The sequence below is a fragment of the Bubalus bubalis genome, chromosome 17 (genome assembly GCF_019923935.1).
Source record: "Bubalus bubalis isolate 160015118507 breed Murrah chromosome 17, NDDB_SH_1, whole genome shotgun sequence".
Lineage (NCBI taxonomy): Eukaryota > Metazoa > Chordata > Mammalia > Artiodactyla > Bovidae > Bubalus > Bubalus bubalis.
In genome coordinates this window covers 32,353,383-32,375,287 of record NC_059173.1, presented here as the reverse complement: position 1 = coordinate 32,375,287, position 21,905 = coordinate 32,353,383, and the positions used below count along the sequence as shown (strand labels likewise).

The window sequence follows — 21,905 nt, the reverse complement described above, 5'->3', positions numbered from 1 at the left end:
AAAAGTTAAGGAAAAAACTCTTATTCATATCTCTAAGAAGCGATTTAACTTATGCAAGATGTTAGGACTGGGGGTCTCCTTATCTCTGCCTCAAGTGTCCAAATAGAGGACAATTCTGACGAGAGGACACTTCTGGCTGCTTTGTCTGTCCACTGCCCTCTCAGGGGAGAGGAATCAACTCTGATGGACAATTTTCCTTCCCTCTTTGGCATCCACCCTCCTCAGAGCACGCGCTGACCTGGCCCTCAGCTCCTGGCATCAGGTATACAGGGACTGTCCTGTGGGCGAGGCCCGGGGTGTCCCAGGTTACGGGGGACCAGGTGGGCAGGAGGCTTGGGCTCTGAGGTCAACAGTCCACGGCCTCTGTTGCCACGCACGACACTGTTTCCCACTTATTAACCAATTTCTATCTCTCAATTTTCAAATTCTGCTGGGGAAGGAAAATGGGTCTCCTCCAAATTTCCTATAAGGAACATCTCCAGGGAAAACTCTCTCACAAGGAAACTGTCAGAAATTTGAACAAAGATAGACTGTTCTCTGCATTGTAACAGTCAAAAACTAATAAATATTAATATCCACTATAGGACACATCTGAAGTGTTTGAGGTTGTCCATTCAAGATACTTAAAAAAGTCATTAAAAACTGTCTTAAAAACATTTTAATGACATGGTGAAAGTGTCATCATATAACACTGAGTGAAACAACAGATTATATATACATATAATACACATATATGGTTCAGTTAATATAATGCAGCTTATATCCACCTACCAAAAAGGACTGCAAGAAAACAAATAAAATTATTAATAGTAGTAAAAATCTGTATGACAGCACTCTTGGTAAGTTGGGTTTTCATTTTTATATTTGCTTGCATTTCCTAAATGCTTTGTAATAAATTGTATTATTTTGATAATCAGAAAAAAATTTAAGAAAAATATTAGAAGTTTAGTAACAATATAAAAGAAAAAATGGAGGCATTTATAAAGAAAAGGAGAAAGCAGCTAGCCTGACATGAATGCAGTCATGCTCTGTTAAATTTTAATATTTCATACACTGGCAATTAAGTGGAATTTAAGAATAGAAAACACAGTATCATTTATATCAGCCCCAAAAAGAAATCCTTAGATATAAATCTAACACAATACCTATAAGATCTATAGGAGGAAAACTACAAAACTCTTTAAAAAAAGAAATCAAAGGAGGGACTTCCCTGGCAGTTCAGTGGTTAAGATTCCATGCTTCCACTTGCAAGGGGCACAGGTTTAGTCCTTGGTCAGGGAACTAAGATCCCACCTGACTTGTGGTACATAAAAGAGGGAAGGAAGGAGGGAGGGATGGAGGGAGGGAGGGAAGAAGGAAGAAATTAACAAAGAAGCCAAGAAATCAAGAAAGAAATCAAAGGAGAACTAAATAGACAGAGTTATGCATAGATAGAGAGGGTTTATTCTTCTAAATAAATAGAAGACTCAGGACATCAGTTCTTCCCAAGCTGATCTATAGATTCAATGAAGTTTCAATCAAAATCCCAACAAGTTGTTTTCTAGATATCAACAAACTGATTCTGAAGTTTACACGGAGGGGCAGAGGACCCAGAACAGCCAACATGACATTGAAGGAGAAGACAAACGTCAGAGGAATGACACTACCTGACTTGAAGTCTTACTAGTCACAGTACACAGGACAGTGTGGTCCGGGTGAAAGAGCAGACAAATAGATCAATAAAGAAGAGTAGGGGACACAGACTCAAGAGTCACACATACTCAACTGACCTTTGACAAAGTAACAAAGACAACACCACGGAGACCAGGCAGTCTTTCCACAAATGGAACCAAACAAGTGGACATCTATACGCCAAAGAAACAATCTCAACACAGCCCTTTAATCCTTTGCAAAATTTTAACTCAAAATAGATCACAGACTCAAAATACAAAATTATAAAAATCCTAGAAGAAAACACAGGGGAAAATCTAGATGATCCTAAGCACGGTGATGACTGCACAAAGGCACAAGTCATGAAAGGAATGGGTGATAAGCTGGACCTCATTAAGTTTAAAAGCTCTGGCCCATGAGAGACAACAAGAGAAGAAGACAAGCCTCAGACTGCGAGAAAGTATTTGCAAAAGACAATAGTGAAAAGGACTAGGATCCATAATATACCGCAAACTCATAAAATTCAAAATAAGAAAGCAAACAACCCAATTTAAAAATTGGCAAAAGACTTGAATAGACAGAGAACAAAAGACATAAGCATATGAAAAATATGCTCCACATCGTATGCCATTAGAAAAATACACATTGAAACGAGACAGCACCACACACCTATCAGAGTGGCCGAGAGCCAAAACACTGAGAGACAGCAAATGCTAAGAGGATGTGGAGCAACAGAACTGTCACTCACTGCTGGTGGGAATGCAAAATGGTACAGCCAGTCCAGAAGCTGGTGGTTTCTTACAACAAAACAAACTCTTACCTTACAACCCAGGAAGCACATGCCTTGATATTTACCCAAAGGAATAAAACATACCCACAAAAAAACCGGCACGTGGTTGTTTACAGCAGCTTTAGTCGTCCCACTGTCAAAACGTGGAAGCAACCAACACATCCTTCAGTAGGTGGATGGATATATAAACTGTGTCCATCCAGACAGTGGAACATTATTCAGCACTAAAAAGAAATGAGCTATCAAGCCACGAAAAGACATGGAGGAAACGGAAATGCAAATTACTACGTGAAAGACGCCAATCTGAAAAAGCGATGTACTGTTATGATTCCAACCAAAGGACACTCTAGAAAAGGCGAGACTATAGAGACAGTGAAAAGCTCAGTGGCTGCCAGAGCTGGGGGCGGGTGATGGGTGACAGGAATAGGCAGAGCACAGAGGACTTTCAGGGCAGTGAGACTGCTCTGTATGAAACTATATTGATGGGTTGTTGTAGTTGTTTAGTCACTAAATTGTGTCTGACTCTTTGCAACCCCATGGACTATGGCCCACCAGGTTCCTCTGTCCCAGGCAAGAATGGTGGAGTGGGTAGCCATTTCCTTCTCCAGGGGATCTTCCCGACCCTGGGATCAAACTCACATCTCCTGTGTTGGCGGGCAGATTCTTTACCACTGAGCCACCAGGGAAGCATATGGATGGGTACACATCTTTATACATTTGTCCAAACCCACAGAACGAACACCGCCAAGAGTGAACCTCAAATGTAAAGCACAGTTTGGAGTGAGGATGATATATCAATTGCAGGCTCCTCATCTGTAACACACATACAAGCCTGGTGTCAGATGCTGACAGCAGCGGAGGTAAGTGTGCGGCAGGGAGGAGACAGGGGCTCTTGTCCTTCAGGCTTAATTTTTCAATGAACCTAAAACTGCTCTGAAACACAGTCTATCTTAAAAAAAAAAAAAAATCAATGTTCAAGGGGACTTCGAAATGTAGGAACTTTGAGTAATAAGGACTGGTTTTAAATTTTGCTATAGGATTATTCTCTGAGAATCTCCTGTGACGATGAGAACCAAGGACACGTTATTTGAGTGTTGGAAGCAGCCACTGAAGGTCTCTGTCCCTGCTCAGCAGAAGTGCAGGCCACCTCCCCTGGGGCCTGTCCGTGCTCAGCAGAACCGCCCAGTCCTCCACCAGCTGTCGCAAAAGCAGTTGACACTGAGGCAGTAGTCACTGCCTGGAGAGAACAACGGTTAGATACAAAGAAGAGAGGCTCCAATAGCAGGAGTGTTTGTTATCAAGCAAAGGCCAGTGGGTAAGACTCTGGGGGACGGGCAGCCCCTGCCTCCCACCCACACCATGTGCGCAGCTGCAGCCTGGACCTCCCGCACACCTGCACCCGTTCATCGCCCCACGGAGGACCGCACGCCATCTGCATCCCTCAGGCACAGGGTTTAGGGCACACACCATGCATGTTCCTGCCTTGGGATCTCTGTACTCACTCCTCCCACTGCTGAGAACACACTTCCTCAAATACCCACACAGCTTGCTCTCCAGATAGAAAAAACGACCGCTGAGATCATTCTGACTCCCGTGGTTGCCAAGGGATGTCCTCACATCTGTCTGTCATCTCTGGGTCCCACTGGTCCCTGACAGACAATCAGGATGCTGGAGCTGGAGGGGACCCAGACACACCATCCGGTGGCTGCAAACCATCACTAGAACCACCCCAGAAAATCTGTGTTCATTTTTAGTAAACAAAGCTTCCCTAGCTCCACTTCCAGGGCTTTGGTCCAGTGGCTCTGAAGTGACGCTCAGGAACCTGCATTTTTAAAAACGTATCTTTGAGGAGTCACTCACCTGACCCACCACTTTAATTTCTTTTAGAAGAGAAAATAGAAACATGGAGAGAGGAGGCAACGATCCCAAAGACACAGTGGGTTTCAGGGGAGATGAGCCCTGAGATTGTGAGATCAAGGCAGAGAAGATCCCACCTCACAGGCGCTCACCTTAAATCGGTGCCACAGTCTACATTCTCACGTCAGGGGTGAGATTAAGGGGAAAAAAAAAAAATCACTAAGTGGGGAAACTAGCTTAGCTCTACCAAAGTTTTGGTTTTTTTATTTTTTTCTTTTGTTTACCTTTGGGGAGAGTGAGACATGAAAGTGAAAAAAAATGTTATACATAGTGAGGAAAAAAAAAAAAGACAGCATTCTAATTCACATCTGTTCTGTAAAGACCTGAGAGTAGTGGGCTGTTTTTGTTTTGTTTTGTTTTTTAAAAAAAGCCTTTCTAAACTAAGAAAGATGAGAGATTAAGAGGAGGAGCAAACCCTGCAAAATGTAAAAGTCTGACTGATGGATGAACACCTGATATGCAACATCCCACATACACTTGGGATCCCGTAAAAGTGGGGGAGAGCTGCAGGGAATCCCACCGGCTGGGTTCCCTTGGTGAGTGTTTGTTGGGAGTCTAATTACTGTATCCAGTGGGTCACGGGTTATGGCTCTCACAGACTCCCGCCAGGGCTTGCTTCCCCTTGTTCAGAGGTTATTCAGCTTCTGCTACTGTAATAATGAAAGAATGAGGCTGAGCCACGGCCTGACTCACAAAGGAGTCACAGGAGACCCAGGAGTCATGGCCACTTCATCCTCCCCAGTCCACCTGGCCGAGCAGAGCTTGCAAGAGGCAGTGGGGACGTGGTGGTGGTGGGGGGGTGCCTTTCATGGGCCACCCAGCACCTGGCCTGGGGGCCCCAGAGCCAAAGTGATTTGCCTTCTGCCTGGAGCACTCTCAACACACTCCCCTACAGTGACTAACAACAGGGCTTTACCCTGCTTGTCCTCAAAATTAGACCCAGATCAAGTGTAAGCCAGTTAGCTGGCAGCGTGGATGCAGCAGGCCCGTTCCGAGGCTGTCCTGACTCACCCCCGGGAGATGGGGATTAGAGAAAAGATGAACGTTCTCTGAACCTAGGGCAACACGCCTCTGCCCAACACCACGTTACCACTGCATTCCTTCCACCATTCACTCATCCTCAGATTACATCCCCAAATCCCAACCATCAACTGGTAGAAATAAACTCTCTTAACGAGTCAAACAAAACTGCTCGTGGCACATGAAGTCAGCTCAAAGGGCAGGGAAGCAGGGAGCTTGTGGCGGTGACGCCCAGGGTATCGGGAAGAGGCACCCCGGGTCCGCAGCCTCCCCGTGGGGCTGGTCACCAGCATGGGGCCGTCAGCTGACCTGGGTGGGGTTGGGCCTGCACCAGCAGTCAACCTGTCCAGCAGCTCATTTCCCAAGCAGGAAGTTTTGCACAGTGTTTCTCAGTGAAGAGCGTGATACAAACACTCCCCGCCTCAGCCCACTTTGCCTTATACTCCCCTTTAGAAGCCTTTTACTAAAACCTTCAGGAACTCTAACTACTCTAAACATAGACCTTTGTACGGTTGTGGTTAGCTTATCTCCGTGAAGCATGCACTGGGGAAGAAACACTCTGGTTTATGTACTTGTTTTCTCCATAAGCATCTTCCACAAGCAAGCGAAGGCTCTATCTTTCTTAATAAAATAGGTTCATCTGAGACATATCAGAGATCTATAGTCACTCCTTCTCTCCCTCCCTCCTGGTGGTTCTAAAGCAGCCGCAGTGGATCTCCTCTGAACACAAATGCCAAGATGTGAAACTTCAAGCACCGTTGACTCTGAAGGGCTGTTTCAGTTCCTCTCCACGTGTGGGGCATGTTTTTGTGGTTTTTTTTAAACTTTTAATCTTGAATTGTATAGCCGACTAACAATTTTGTGATAGTTTTGTGGACCAGCAAGGGACTCAGCCATATATAAACATGTATCCATTCTCCCCGGAACTCCCCTTCCATCCAGGCTACCACATAACATTGAGGAGAGTTCCCTGTGCTATACGGTAGGTCCTTGTTGGTTATCCATTTGGAGGCACACTTTTTAAGGCGAGGCTGTATCAAAATTTCTCATGCCACCAGAAAAACAGCAATTTATAAGATTTACAAGAAAAGCTAGGCAAGTCCTCCCAGATTCTGCATATAAACTCTTGCTTGGAAAATCCCATGGACGGAGGAGCCTGGTAGATTGCAGTCCATGGGGTTGCGAAGAGTCAGAAGCGACTGAGTGACGTCACTTTCACGTTTCACTTTCATGCATTGGAGAAGGAAATGGCAACCCACTCCAGTGTTCTTGCCTGGAGAATCCCAGGGACGGGGGTGCCTGGTGGGCTGCCGTCTATGGGGTCGCACAGAGTCGGACACGACTGAAGCGACTTAGCAGCAGCAGCAGCAGCATGGATGAATTTAATTTGCTGGGAAAGTTTGAAAAGTCAAGTTATTAGCATCTTTAAGAGAGCAGATTGGAAGCAATTGCAGTTGAAGCCCCACATAGCAGGTCACAGTTCCTAGATTTGAACTGAGTTTCAGCAAGGAATGTTTTATTGGCAAACCACTTAAGAAGCCTCATCAAACTCTACAGGTTTGTGCTGACTCTGGAATTTTGTGAAATATATTGAAATCCAATTTCTGACATTCTAGAGGTTAAAGAGAGTGGAAGCAAAGGTCTAGGTGGGACGACTTCTGTCCTGAAACCTCTCATTCCACAAGAACCACAGTGGGGAGATCCAGTGCTTCTTTCTGCCCTGCATCACGCCAGGTTCACATGGTGCCCCTGTTAGGTACCTGGAACCTTTCCACTGCATTTACGGAATCCGTCTCTTCCCCTTTGACTAAGTGGAAAATCATGAGCAATGAAAAAGAAAGAAAGAAAACTACTTATCAGTGTGCTCAGCTAAGACAACCACTTGAAACTGTTGATCTAAGATACCCAAGAGCAAAGCGGGCACTGGGAGTCACACCTGGCTGGCTGCCACCTGACCTGGCCACACAGGTACCTCGTGAGCACTTGGAGCCAGATCCTTGGGGCACAAGCTCCCATCAATAATTCACTCCACCCCAAGACCAGCCCGACTTCTAGAGAAATTCAGGGGAAGAAAAAGCATCATCCTGCAAACAACGGCCACCTTTTCAAGACCAAAAAAAGGGTAAGAGAAAGTGGAAACGGGGCCAAGACAATTGGTGTGACCAGAGATGAATTCCAACTAAATGACACACATCATCCATCATCACTGTACAGAAGCTAAAACCATCTCGGCACCTAAGAAGTAAATCTAAAGGAAGTTAAAATAAGGAAAGGACGTGAAAAGGTTTCGTTAAGTTTAAAGTGTCATTTTAAAAAGTAATGATTAAAATCCTACTGAAAAAGAGCAAATTCACCGAGAGTGAGAAGCAGAAGCTCATACGGAAAATTTAAGAAGTTCAGCAAGAATTGGTGATGATGCCCTGAGTGTCATCTTCTCCTGTGGGTGCCACCCCCGGTGCTCCACATACCTATTCAGGGAATCAAGAATTGTCTGAATAACAAAAATAGGAATTCAGAATGTCCCGAAGCTATCCTGTAGAATCTTAGAGGAGGAGAGAATTTCAAAAGCAATCCAAACCAGCTACATATCTGAACAGTTGCGAATGAGATGCACAAGAAGCAGGGGACCAGCCAGGGTTAACACAGCCTCTGGGCAGCAGAGCTGGGATCAGGATTGGATTTGGATCCACACCCAAGTGTGGATCCACCACGCTCTGCTGTCACTCAGCCATCCTTTCCACATAGGAAACACCACAGATGGTGTAATAGTGAGATTCTCATCTGAACAGTCACATCTCTATACTGAGTGGACAGCACGGGGTTTCCAACTATGGACACTTGTCCTGCAGTGAACTCTGTACCGTTTTATTGTTTCCATTGAAGAAATACCATGATTTTTACATGACAGAAATCATATCCTGATTTATTAGTCAACAACCAAGAACTATATTTATGGGGTAAATAGTTGATGAGCCATGTTAATGTTGAGAAAAATTCTATAAGGAAAAAAGTAACAACACTTAAGTGGATTTAGAAACTTACTTTTACACTAATCATAAGAATCGGAGCTTACTTTTTTCTGGCCTTACTGAATTAAGGAATGATTTTGGAATGAAATGGAATTTCCAAAGTATTTTTCTGTTTCACTGATATGCACTACAATTCCTTAATGTTTCAACTAAGAGTTATCACTAATAAAATTAGTGAATTCTTCCAAAATGAATGAAACAGTTAAGTAGCAATTAAACAGCAAGTATAATACATATTTCTTTGATGGGCTGCATTACAAACACTGGTTCATCCTAACATCTTCCTTCCCATGGAAAGGATTTTCCATAAGGGGAAGCCTGGACTCTCCCTCACCACCTCACCTCCAGCCAGAAACGCCCAGCCTTCTGTCCACCAGCCAGAGAAGTGAGGCATCCAGGCCCTGTCTGTCAACCTGCTGGCCCTTTGGGGCTGTGCCTTTTCCCAGTGAGCCCTGAGATTGCACTGTTCAAGCTTTCCCCCGGTACAGGCGGCACCCACTGCTTCCTGGTGGCTCCAACAGGAGCAAAGGGAGATTCAGGAGCACATGGGCAGCAGGACCCAAACGGCTGCTAGAAAACACCCATCCTGTACCTTTTCTGTAAAGGACAGAGCTTGTCTGCACACCCAGCAACCACCTGTGCCTGTCTGCAAACCCAAGTTTCAGATCACCATGATTTACCTCCCCGGTGCCCAGTGAGAATTTCCTTGAGACAGAACAGAAGTTTCAAACCTGTTGCTGAGTTCCGGGGCATCAGGGCTCCTGCTGACTATGGCATGCTTCCGAGTCCTTGTGCAGAAAAGCGTCCTGTGCAGCCGCCCATCACTCACACCCTGGGCTGCGTCCCGCCAGCCCCTTGGCTGGGCTGTGGTCCTGGCTGAGCAACCGCACATCTCCTGGCGGGTCAGCCCTCTTCCAGGTGGTTCTGACTGTCCTCATGAACTTGGAAGGTCCTATGGCTGGAGGGGTTTCCACAGTGATCGGCTGTCCCTGTGATACCCGCACTCCCTGTACAGAGGAGGTAGGTGACACAAGCTTCTTGGCAGCAACCCTCTAATTTCCTCTTTCAGAAGTTTAAAAAAAAAAAAAAAAAAAAGGAACATTCTCTTGTTACGTAAACGAAGCCCCTCGATTTAGGAAGTCAGATGCATGCCTTACTCTGTAAAGCAGGCTCTCAGCAAAGCCATTAGAATTAGAATCCAACAAGTCCAAGCCCCACTTCCTACTTTTGTTCCTGGGTTTGTGCTCTGGTTACAAAAGACAAGACTCTCAACAGGCTGAGTGGCTTGGACTGACTCACTCCGTAGTGGCCCGGCCGGAGATTATGAAGTAGCCAATTAATTGATCACAAGATCTCCGCACACGGCTCACATGGCTGTGGGTGAAACCCAGTGACTCGCCTGCAGCTGCAAGGTTGTCCTGACATTGGCCACCACCCTCTTAATGGCTCTCCTGTGAGCAAGTGTCAGCTGACAGGTCTCACTCTGCAACCTTGAAAATCCTGCCCAGAGCAAGTGAGAGACGGCGGCCCTCAGCAAACCCACTGCAGGGCTTGACGCAAAGAGGCAGAAGTGGGGTGAGGGAAGGGATACATCCTGGCTTTAATACCAATGTCGAATTTAATTTATTTATGAAAGAAAAATAGTAATGACCGTGAAGCCATAAACACCCAAAGCTCTTGCACTGGATTCTTAATTCCTAAGTACATCCAAACTGAAAGAGCCCTGAACAAGCAGAATCCAAGAACAAAGGCAGTTCAGTTTCTACTTATGACATGAATGTACTTCATTTGTAAAATGAGAATACTATGGTTTTATATATCAACATGATATAGTTATGATATATGTTAACATACCACATACTTCAACATTTCATGATACATATTTTATATTTTCAGGTTATATTTTATGTGCTATATTTTACATGATATATACACTTATATTTTATGCATTTTATGACATATATTGATATAGCATATTTCTATGATTTTTATGAAACATTTTATATTTTTGTTATATTTTATGATACATACTTATATAAGTATGCATAAAATGCATTGATAAATGACACATTTCCATATTTCATTTTTTATGTCTTATGTTATTTTATGCGATACACATTTATATTTTATATGATATACATTTTTCTATCATCAATATTTTTCCACAGTACTGTGAATTTATGGATGAGATTTTTCTTTAGAAGAAATAAAAAGCATCGGTCGCTAAAACTGGACTGTCCCAATTCATTTTCCTCTTGTCATCCTGAAATCAGGGTGAAGAAAATACTAAAAGTTCTAAAATCTGATGAAAGCTTGGCTGGGTCTTTAGTTTGATGAAATAAAATTCATACTTCATGGCGAGACAAGAAAAACTTAAAAATGCTCCTCTGCCTGTGTTGGCCTCCTTGCTCACCTTCAGTGCATGGTGAGTCTGCACCAATCAGATCTCCTCAGGAGATGACATTCCTTCCTAATCCCGTGAGGGGTCTGGATGACCCTCAACTAACTCTGCATGTGTGGATCTGGGTTGTGCAAACTATCAACACATCATCTGACATTCAACCATTTGTCTCAAAAACACATCTAACTGTGCCCTGACCACTGACAGGATGATGATGCTAGCGCTTTCTAAAAGGCCATATCCCAGGTTATAATCCTCAGGTTGGCTCGAATAAAATTTTCCATTTCTTTCTTAGATTAACTATTGATTAATTTTTAATCGACAGGCTTCAGAGGGCTTTAAGTGTCTTGACATACGGCAGCCACGTGTATTCCACTCTGCGATGTGACAAGGTCTAACACTGCACGTGCAGGGGCCTCAGCTAACTTGACTTTACTGTGTATGTGACTTTAAATTTCCTTTGCAGCAAACCCACAGAGATGTTAACCACACCCTCCTCTGAGAGAGAGAGACTATAATGCATCTACGGTGGCGACCACCTCCGCTGTGACACAGGCGCAAACGCCAAGACAGAGCCAGGTTAGGAGACAGTGAATCCGCTTCTCCAGGGAGGCACGCACATTCTGAGCTCAAGGCTTAAGTTCATGGCCGCAGTGAGATCAGGGGTTCTTTGTTTTTCTTCTCAACCGTCTGGAAAATCACTTTTTCTTCTTCACAAGAGGACCAGAGAGCACCCGTGTAGCATCAACCTGTCCCAGCAAGCAGAGGCAGAAGGAAGCCCCTTTTACCACTGCGCCCACCTGAGACGTGGGCAAGGCCCTAGGTCAATGCCTTCAACTCATCTGGGGCTTGGCTCACCTTGTCTAGAATCACAGCGGAAATGAAAGCATCATCCTACCTTGATGGGGTGGAGCCTTGAAAAAGCCCAAGTAACTAGATTTTATAAAATACGTAGAGCAAACACTGCAGGGAATACAACCCACTTTTTATGTATTAAAAACACACATTTCACTTTTAAAACTTCAGTCTCTCAAAGATATTTATCTAGGCCCTGAGGAAAGGACACAAACCCTTTACTTATATTTTATGCATTTTATGACATATATTGATAAAGCACGTTTCTATGATTTTTATGAAACATTTTATATTTTTGTTATATTTTATGATACATACTTATATAAGTATGCATAAAATGCACTGATAAATGACACATTTCAATATTTCACATTTTTTATGTCTTATGATATATATGTTATACATAGTTACAGAACTATGTATTCTGTATATACACCTTCCCAGCAGATAGCTGCTAAGCTGCTCAATCATTCCAACATTTTACATTTTCCCAAGGCTTCAAACACTATTAAAACAATGCATATGTATCCGCGATCCAAAGGATGATGCGAACATTTTTAAACGACAAGAATACTAAGAGAAGAAAATGACAACATGGCTATGAAGGATGAAACAAAGAGGAACTGCATTGGGAAAGAATTCCCTCCAACAGAAACTCGAACCTCTCACTCAGCCTGTAACTAACATGCAAGGATGAGGGAGAGGAGCAACCAAGATGGGCCCTTGTTGTGTTTCTATCAAGACTTGAGCTGTGTCTTCAATAGTCAGTGCTTCTCCCTAAATTTGGTCAGCACAGCTTTTAGCCTCCACTTCCCTGGAAGGGTGGTGCTCACACTTCATAGGCTTACAAACACCCAGGGCTGGGCCAACCATCCCCCCACCTCCACCCCATTTCTGATTCAGCAGTTCCAATTCTGCGCTAAAAACTGGGAATGTGATTCTCACAAGTTCCCAGGATGCAGCCACTCCTGGCCTGGGAACCACCCACTGGAGAACCACTTCCCCAACGAGAATCCCAGCCTCCTCATGAAGATGTTCTGGGCCTGAATTCTGCATGATTTTCTAAAAACACCCTTTTAACACTAACACACAACTTCTTTCCAATACAGAAGTGTATGCATCTCACGATCCTAACCAGAAATTTTGAAGATAAAAAACTGGGTCTGGACGTTCACTTTGTGCAGATCTTACATATGACCTTTTCATTGTCTTAATATCACTGAATATTTACAATAAAACTAGGACATGAGGGACTCCCCCTACTGGTCCAGTGGCTAAGACTCCACGCTCCCAGTAGTGAGTTGTCTCAACTGATTGTTCACTTCACTTAGAACTAGGACATGAGGGACTCCCCCTGCTGGTCCAGTGGCTAAGATTCTGCACTCCCAGTGCAGTGGGCCCAGGTTCAATCCCTGGTCAGGGAACTGAATGCCCACATGCTACAACTAAGAGTTTACTTGCTGCAACCAAAGGCAGAAAAGTTCCCATGTGCCACAACTAAGACCCAGCGCAGCCAAATAAATACGTAAATAAATATTACCCAAACCACCCCCCCCCCCAAAAAAAAAAAACACCTAGGACATGAATCTGCTACAACAAGCCATCGGCCTCTTTCAGTGTGCTGCAGAGGGTACTTCTGCTCAACTCCAAACACCCTCTTTCTCCCTCTCTCTCATCTACTACAGCACAAGGTCTTTTAGAAGTTTTAATACCTTGTGGTCACTACAATCAACATGACTCATGGTATTTTAACATTTTATGTTTTCTCTCTGTTCCCCCCAAATAACCCTAATTCCACAGTTTAAAACCAGATCGTACGTAATAAAGCAGGGGTATACATCAAAACCACCACCACTGTGCTTAAAAGGAATGCCTGTCTATGGCTCTCAAGTGCCTTACATTTACACAAGAGCTTTAACATTTTTTCAGTAAATGGAAAAACAAGTAATAATGATATCATCACACCCATTCTTCAAGCCATGCAAGCAGTGGATGGAGCGGGTGAGAGAGGCAGCATCCTGTTCCCCACCTCAGCCCCACCTCCCTTGACCTCTGTCTTCTCTTTCCTGAAATGGGAGCATCCTCTTCTATGGGCTCCCCCACAGCCACTTGTTAACACACTGGCTGAAGGCCAAAGAACTGACGCTTTTGACCTGTGGTGCTAGGGAAGACCCTAGAGAGACCCTTGGACAGAAAGGATATCAAACCAGTCAATCCCACAAGAAATCAACTCTGAACATTTATTGGAAGGACTGATGATGAAGCTGAAGCTCTAACACTTGGTGGCCACCTGATGCGAAGAGCTGACTCATTGGAAAAGGCCCTGATGCTGGGAAAGACTGAAGGCAGGAGGAAAAAGGGATGACAGAGAATGAGATGGTTGGATGGCATCACTGACCAATGGACATGAGTTTGAGCAAACTCTGGGAGACGGTGAAGGACAGGGAAGCCTGGTGTAAGGCAGTCCATGGGGTCATAAAGAGGCAGAAATAACTCAGTGACTGAACACTAGCACCACACTGGATAAGACATCCTGCTCATCAACTGTAAGTACTACACAAGAGACCACTTATCATGGGCTCTTCTAGCAGTCAAGCTCTCCATCTGCCCACGTGGTCCAGCTATGCTCACACGCTGGGAGAAGGATCTGAGGTCACCAGCTGGCTCCCGCGGCCCTCTTGAAGCTCCACCCACTGGAAGGAAGTGGGGAGTGGAGTGGTGGCATGAACCCACGGATGTGTGTGAAGAAGGGAGGCCCCTGGTGCAAGTCTGTAAGATGTACCCACTTCCACCCTCACAGCCCAGGACTGAGCCACCCAGGAAAAGAGCAGAAGAGCCATGTGGACCATGCGAGGCAGGTACCTGGTACTCCAGACCCCCACTGAAGCCCTTCTGCCCAGGGCCAGGACCTCCCTCCTGTCCTCCCAGGACAACGTGCCAGGGCCACCTCTGACCCATAGGACGCGGCGGCTGAGGACAGATCCACCCCTATCCCTGACTCAGAGTTGGGAGAACGAAGGTCAGGAAGTTTCCAGGTGGGTATTCATGCATTTCTACATCCCTAAACAGTATGCGCGTCAGGTAACAAAATACAGTGATCACTGTGTGTAACGAAAAACCAACTCAAACCACAGCTGAGAGATGGGTTCGGAGAGAGAAAAAGTGAAGGTCTACTGCAGCTCCCGCAGAAATCCAGTCTCATGACTCTTGTTTAGTGAATCTCCCTCTGCCTTGTCATGCTACCCTGATGTAAAGAAAGTAAGAATCAACAGAGAGGAGGGGGTGGGGTTCCGGATCCACAGCACAGATCCCCCCTCCCATGGGGTAACTCCTTCCCTCCCTGATGTCTTTCCCACACCCAGGAATGACCAAGAGCAAGCCTTCCTATCAGGGCTTCTCAAAGGGTGGTCCCCAGCAGGAGACATCAGAAAAGTTACAGAATGCTGGAAAACTTTGTTTCGTGATCCAGGCACTGCTAATGTGAACACACAGCAGGCAGACCATGTACACTTTTCTGTCTGCACATTCTCATTCAACATGGAGTTGTTTAAAAAGGCCTCCAACAGGTTCATGAAAAGATGCTCCATATTGCTAATTATTGAGAAATGGAAATAAAAATTATAATGAGGTATCACCTCACATTGGTCAGAATGACCATCATAAAAAGCCTACAAATAACAAATGCTGGAGAGGGTGTGGAGAAAAAGGAAACCTCCTACACTGTTAGTGGGAATGAAAAATTGCTGCAGCCACTATGGAGAACAGTATGGAGGATCCTGAACAAACTAAAGACAGAACCACCACACGATCCACCAATTCCACTCCTGGGCATACATCTAGAGATCACTCTAATTTGAAGAGATGCATGCACCCCAATGTATATAACAGCACTATTCACAATAGCTGAGATATGGAAGCAACCTAAATGTCCATCAACAGATGAATGGATGAAGAAGATATGGTACATATATACAATGGAATACTACTCAACCGTAAAAAATGAGATAATGTCAACTGCAGCAACATGGATGGACCTAGAGATTATCATACTAAATGAAGTGAGTCAGAGAATGACAAATATCATATGATATCGTGTATGTGTAAAATCTAAAATATGACAAAAATGAACTTATCTGTGAAACAGAGATGGACTAACAGATACAGAAAATACACTTATGGTTACCACAGGGGAAAAGGGATGGGGGAGGGACAGATTAAGAGTCTGGGATTAATAGAAGCACACTATGATATACAAAATAGATAAACAACAAGAACCTTTCATACAGCACAGACAGCTATAGTCAATATTTTGCAATAATCTATAAAGGAAAAGAATCTGAAGATGAATATATACATATGTATGTATAACTGAATCACTTCACTGTACACCTGAAACCTTCACAGCACAGGAAATCACCTACACTTCATTAAATAAAAAAAATTAATTAAAGAATCAAATTTGAAAAAAAGAAGGCGCCTGCTGGGCTAGAGGACATGGACTCAGGTAAGGGAGTGAGGCAGTGTGCTTTCGGGAAATAGGCTCTGAAGACAGATGCAGGATGGAGACCATGTCCCTCAGCACTCAGCCATTTGAGGGACAGCGTCAGCCCACAGCCCCACCCTAACACCACAGAAGCCCACCTGACAAGCTTGTGCTGAGGAAGGCCGGCAGAGCACAGACACACGCTGGGGGGGGTGACTTGCGGGCTTATCAGTCTCACGCTGCCACGTGGCAAGCACAGCTCTAGCAGCATTCTGTCAGTCATGGAGCGGGCAGCGCTGATCTCTCTAGCAGACAGGAAGAACGGAGTACAGATGGGCCGAGGGACCAGGCTTGCCGTGGGGAGTGCGTCCGGGCTGGGCCGGGACTTGAGGCATCCCTGCCAGTGACAGGTGAGCCACACCAATCACTCCACCCGAGGACCGACCAGGGACGAGCAGGAGGTGCGGCAGCTGGATGTCACTGGCTCATCAGTCAAGTCCAAGTCTCTCCTCCAGGATCAACCGGAGGCTACCGACAGATACAGGTTCTCACTAACTCTGTCCTCGGTGGGGCTGGGGTTTGTTCCGTGCACCATGGTGGCCAGGTCTCTCGTGGGTCCCCTTGCCTGCCATGAACTGCCCTGCTCTCCTGACTATGCCCAGCTGAGGCTCTGACTCCTACACAGAGGGACTTTTTCATCCATACAAAGTAAGGTGAAACAGACAATAAAATCAACCCATACAACTCCTTTGATTTAAAATGAGGAAGCACCTGCGAGAGAATGGAGCTTTCAGATTCAGATAAAGTTACTTGAGAGTTCATGGTGATGTGTGGCCCTGATCATGATCCAGGTTACTACTCATCCCGTTTCCAGGGACTCTGAGGCACTGAAAAGGCTCTCAGGACTTTCCTGGTGGTTTAGTGGATAAGAATTTGCCTGCCAGTGCAGGGAGCATTGGTTCGATCCCTGATCCAGGAAGATCCCACGTGCCACAAAGCAGCTAAGCCCATGCTCTAGAGCCTGTGCTCCGCAACAACAGCAGCCACTGCAATGAGAAGCCCAAACACTGCCACGAAGAGTAGTCCCCACTCACAGTAACTAGAGAAAACCCACACACAGCAGTGAGGTCCCAGCACAGCCAAAAATCAGCCAATCAATAAAAGGCTCTCAGCAGCTGAAAAAATGAACACATGTCTCATGTCTTCATGAAATCTGTGAAACACAGAAAACTTCTTATGCTATAACGCTAAATAAAGATAATAGGATACAATACAAAATGGTGTATGCTCTTTGATAAGTAGTGTGCTTTTCAAAAACCAAAAGTAGAAAAAAAGAACAGGAAAGAACATCAGAATGTCTTTGCATAGCGGGACTAACACGCTTTTCCTTTTAAAATTCTCTATTTTCTACTCTTCGACAATCAGATCAGATCAGTCTCTCAGTTGTGTCTGACTCTTTGCGACCCCATGAATCGCAGCACGCCAGGCCTCCCTGTCCATCACCAACTTCCGGAGTTCACTCAGACTCACGTCCATAGAGTCAGTGATGCCATCCAGCCATCTCATCCTCTGTCGTCCCCTTCTCCTCTTGCCCCCAATCTCTCCCAGCATCAGAGTCTTTTCCAACGAGTCAACTCTTCGCATGAGGTGGCCAAAGTACTGGAGTTTCAGCTTTAGCATCATTCCCTCCAAAGAAATCCCAGGGCTTATCTCCTTCAGAATGGACTGGTTGGATCTCCGTGCAGTCCAAGGGACTCTCAAGAGTCTTCTCCAACACCACAGTTCAAAAGCATCAATTCTTCGGCGCTCAGCCTTCTTCACAGTCCAACTCTCACATCCATACATGACCACAGGAAAAACCATAGCCTTGACTAGACGGACCTTTGTTGGCAAAGTAATGTCTCTGCTTTTGAATATGCTATCTAGGTTGGTCATAACTTTCCTTCCAAGGAGGAAGCGTCTTTTAATTTCATGGCTGCAGTCACCATCTGCAGTGATTTTGGAGCCCCCCAAAATAAAATCTGACACTGTTTCCACTGTTTCCCCATCTATTTCCCATGAAGTGATGGGACCGGATGCCATGATCTTCGTTTTCTGAATGTTGAGCTTTAAGCCAACTTTTTCACTCTCCACTTTCACTTTCATCAAGAGGCTTTTGAGTTCCTCTTCACTTTCTGCCATAAGGGTGGTGTCATCTGCATATCTGAGGTTATTGATATTTCTCCCGGCAATCTTGATTCCAGTTTGTGTTTCTTCCAGTCCAGCGTTTCTCATGATGTACTCTGCATATAAGTTAAATAAACAGGGTGACAACATACAGCCCTGACGAACTCCTTTTCCTATTTGGAACCAGTCTGTTTTCCATGTCCAGTTCTAACTGTTGCTTCCTGACCTGCATACAAATTTCTCAAGAGGCACATCAGGTGGTCTGGTATTCCCATCTCAATAGCTATGCATTATTTACAAACCATGGGTAAAGAGACTTGTTTTTAAATTCTTGCTGCCAAACCAGTGATGACCACTTGACTTCTTTGTTCTATAACAATTCTGCAGGCTTTATGGTAAGGAAATTGTCAGAGTCCAAACAATTTCAGACGGCTGGAAGGAAAAGCAAAGTATGCACCCTGTGTGTTTTTTAACATAGACTGCTATGTTCCTCACAAAGTTTTTCCTTCAGTGATTGGTATCATTAATATCTACACAAACCAGCAAAAGTAGAGAGCTGCAGCTACAGACTCTGTTAAAACATCTTAACTAAAATCAAGATCCCTCAATTTCCCTTTATTTGGAGACTCAGCTTAGTCCCCAGGAGCAACACAACACACCTAACAATGAGAATTTTTTTTAACAAAATCATCGACATTTTATTTGAGTTAGTCTCAAATTGATAGTTTAACTTGTTTCACAATACTGATAGTTTAGTTTTTTTTCACAATATTAAGATGTCCCCAGGAACTAGATATATTTTTCTGCTGAACATTTTTTGGAATTATTCTAAAGCATTTTCTATTTCTGTTCCAAGTGCTGTTAGATTTCATTGTCCTCTCGTGTTCTTATCTTATGAAAGTGACTCGATGGACGTGAGTCTGGGTGAACTCCGGGAGTTGGTGATGGATAGGGAGGCCTGGCGTGCTGCGATTCACGGGGTCGCAAAGAACTGAACAATCTTTCAGTTCATTCTCATAAATAGACTAGGATTGGTATTTCCAATTGGCTATATCTTCTGGAATATAATTATATTATATAGAACATCTCCTGCAAATAGTTCAACGTTTTCCTGCCTTGTTTCCAATGTTCCTTGCTCATTTCTTTTTAATTTCTTTTTAATTGGAGGCTAATTCCTTTACAATGTTGTGGTTTCTGCTGTACAACGTGAATCAGCCACAAGTATACATACAAGTATACTCCCCCCGCCCCTTGCCACCCCAAGATGATGACACTTTTTTAAAAAGAAGTGTTATTCAAAGGCCATGCACCTAACCAAGTACAAGATGCTGACAACATAAAGTACGGAAAAGAGAGACGAGACTCCAGGAGACCCCCAAGGTAGTAAGTGAAAAGTCTTCTCTCGGGAGGAGGGTTATAGCAAGGCTGGGGCTCTAACCGCTTCATTACCAGGAGAAGAGGTGGCCAGGCCACACGCACTAATGCCAGGTTGGAAGGCTCTCCGGGATGGCTCTCCACCCGCAAGGAGGAGTACTGCTTGTCTTTTCATCCCTGAGAAATGATTTCTTTCTTTCTGGAATCAGCTAGATAACCAGTAATTTAGTTAAAAACTTTTTTTTAGATCCAATATCAGACCTCAATCTACAATCCTTTTTCCCTATGACTTCCCAACACCCACCACATGCTATTCCTTTGCAAACTTCCAGAAGCTGGAAACGTATTAGCGAAGATTACACAACTTGTAAAGTTTAACTCTGATTTCGAGTCAGGCTGTCACTGGTGTGTGGGCCTGAGCAAAGTGCCGGCAGCCCAGGATTGGGAAAGAGGTAAAGGCCTGAGCCCAGGGGTTGGGCCATTGGCTCAGAATCGTTCCCCCCAAAGCATGTGACCGGGCATATGGGCAGCTGCAGGAATTCCTGTCCAGCACGGCGGCTCACTCCACCTGTCTGACTGAAACCAGCTCTGCGGGACAAAGTTTTCAGGGCTCCCTCCCATCTCCCTGTCAAAACTGGTGCAATTCTTACCCAAACTGTGTAAATCAAGAGAAACAAGTCTCAAAAAATACCTAGGAAAGGACTTGCATCTATGTTCCTCTCCCTTCCATCTGAACATAATGCTGAACTTTTCTGTTGACGCTTTGAAGCAGACGCTGGGTTGCTCAGAGTACAAGCCCCGAGTCTGCCTGGCCTATTGCAACAGCTTTCTTACCGGCATCCCACTCATTCTTGGCTGGTTACATATACATTCAGTGCAAAATAAAGGTCATGAGAGTTATTCAAGGAAACCTACTAGAGGTTAGGCTAAGAGTTACCTGAGTGACTATGGGCTCCCAATGCGGGGACTCGCATTCGATCCGTTGTCAGGGAACTAGATCTCACATGCCACAACTAAGAGTTCTCATGCCGCAACCAAAAACCCCACATGCCATAGGAAGATTAAAGATCCCAGGTGCTGCCATTAAGACCCAGCGCAGTCAAATACAGAAATATATTTTTTAAAAAGAGTTAACTTAGTAACAGAAGGTGCTTCTTGCCGATTCTTTGGTTTGGTTGGCTGGAGATGAAACAGCGATACCGTAACAGAGCTAAAACGAAACACTTCTCACGTAATTGGATCGCTGGCAAGTTACATGCACAAGCCTCCTCAAGTGCTCTGAGAGTTCTACCAGCTGCCGACTAAGAGGGCTGCTTGGCAGTCGACAGAAGTCAATTATGAGGAGAGAGCGGGAGAAAGGCTGTCAGCTCTGACTCAGCAGCCTCTCGTTTCTCTGAGTCAGCTCCTCATGATGAGCTGGGGACCAGGATCCAGGAGGCATGGCAGCCCGACGATCTCATGAGGTAAGATCTGCAGGGCAGAGGGCTGTGTTCAGCTGCGGCCTCATCACTCTGGGCCACATGACTCTGTGAGCTTGTCTCCTTAAGGTAAGATAAGTCACTTCAGTCATGTCCGACTCTGTGCGACCCCATAGACGGCATCCCACCAGGCTCCCCCGTCCCTGGGATCCTCCAGGCAAGAACACTGGAGTGGATTGCCATTTCCTTCTCCAATGCATGAAAGTGAAAAGTGAAAGTGAAGTCGCTCAGTCGTGTCCGACTCTTCGCGACCCCATGGACTGCAGCCCACTAGGCTCCTCTGCCCATGGGATTTTCCAGGCAAGAGTACTGCAGTGGGGTGCCATTGCCTTCTCCAGAGCTTGTCTCCTTAGCTGGAAATAATGGTGATGCTGACACTCACTCTACTCTGAGGAAGGTGGCTAAGGATGCTCACTGTGAGCCTGCGAAAGCCCCCTGAAAAGCCACACCGCTCAGGTGGATGTGGGTGTCCTACTTTCTACATGCCTGCCCAAGAGCACTCACTGTCCTGTCTGGGCAGCTAAGTTCATGGATGACTGGATTGTATTATTCAACATGAAGCAAAGATGAATAACTGTGGCCACAATGACAGCTGGTAAATCATAGTTTTATCCAAGAAAGTCAGTCTCCTTCCTAAACGGGGCCAATTCTCTGGAAGCTGCAGGCGATTAAGCCTTCCAAAGCAACTCACTGTAGAACCCCTTGGGAACGATAAACTCTAGAACAAATTAGTGTAACAGCT

General features: G+C 45.0%; 1 protein-coding gene across 7 annotated transcripts in view; it reads right to left on the bottom strand.

Moving 5' to 3' along the window:
- The window catches only part of FNIP2 (folliculin interacting protein 2), a 130,328-nt gene that overhangs the window by 82,602 nt on the left and 25,821 nt on the right, over nucleotides 1-21,905 (bottom strand). For 5 of the 7 annotated variants that reach the window (XM_006073900.4, XM_006073901.4, XM_025267983.3 and 2 more), the window contains exon 1: nucleotides 9,138-9,413. The exons of the other annotated variants lie outside the window; for them this stretch is intronic. In XM_006073900.4, coding sequence (XP_006073962.3) covers nucleotides 9,138-9,298 — 161 coding nt within the window. In that variant the 5' untranslated portion in view covers nucleotides 9,299-9,413. Of the gene's footprint in view, nucleotides 1-9,137; nucleotides 9,414-21,905 lie in introns of those variants that run through there. 7 annotated transcript variants of the gene reach the window in all.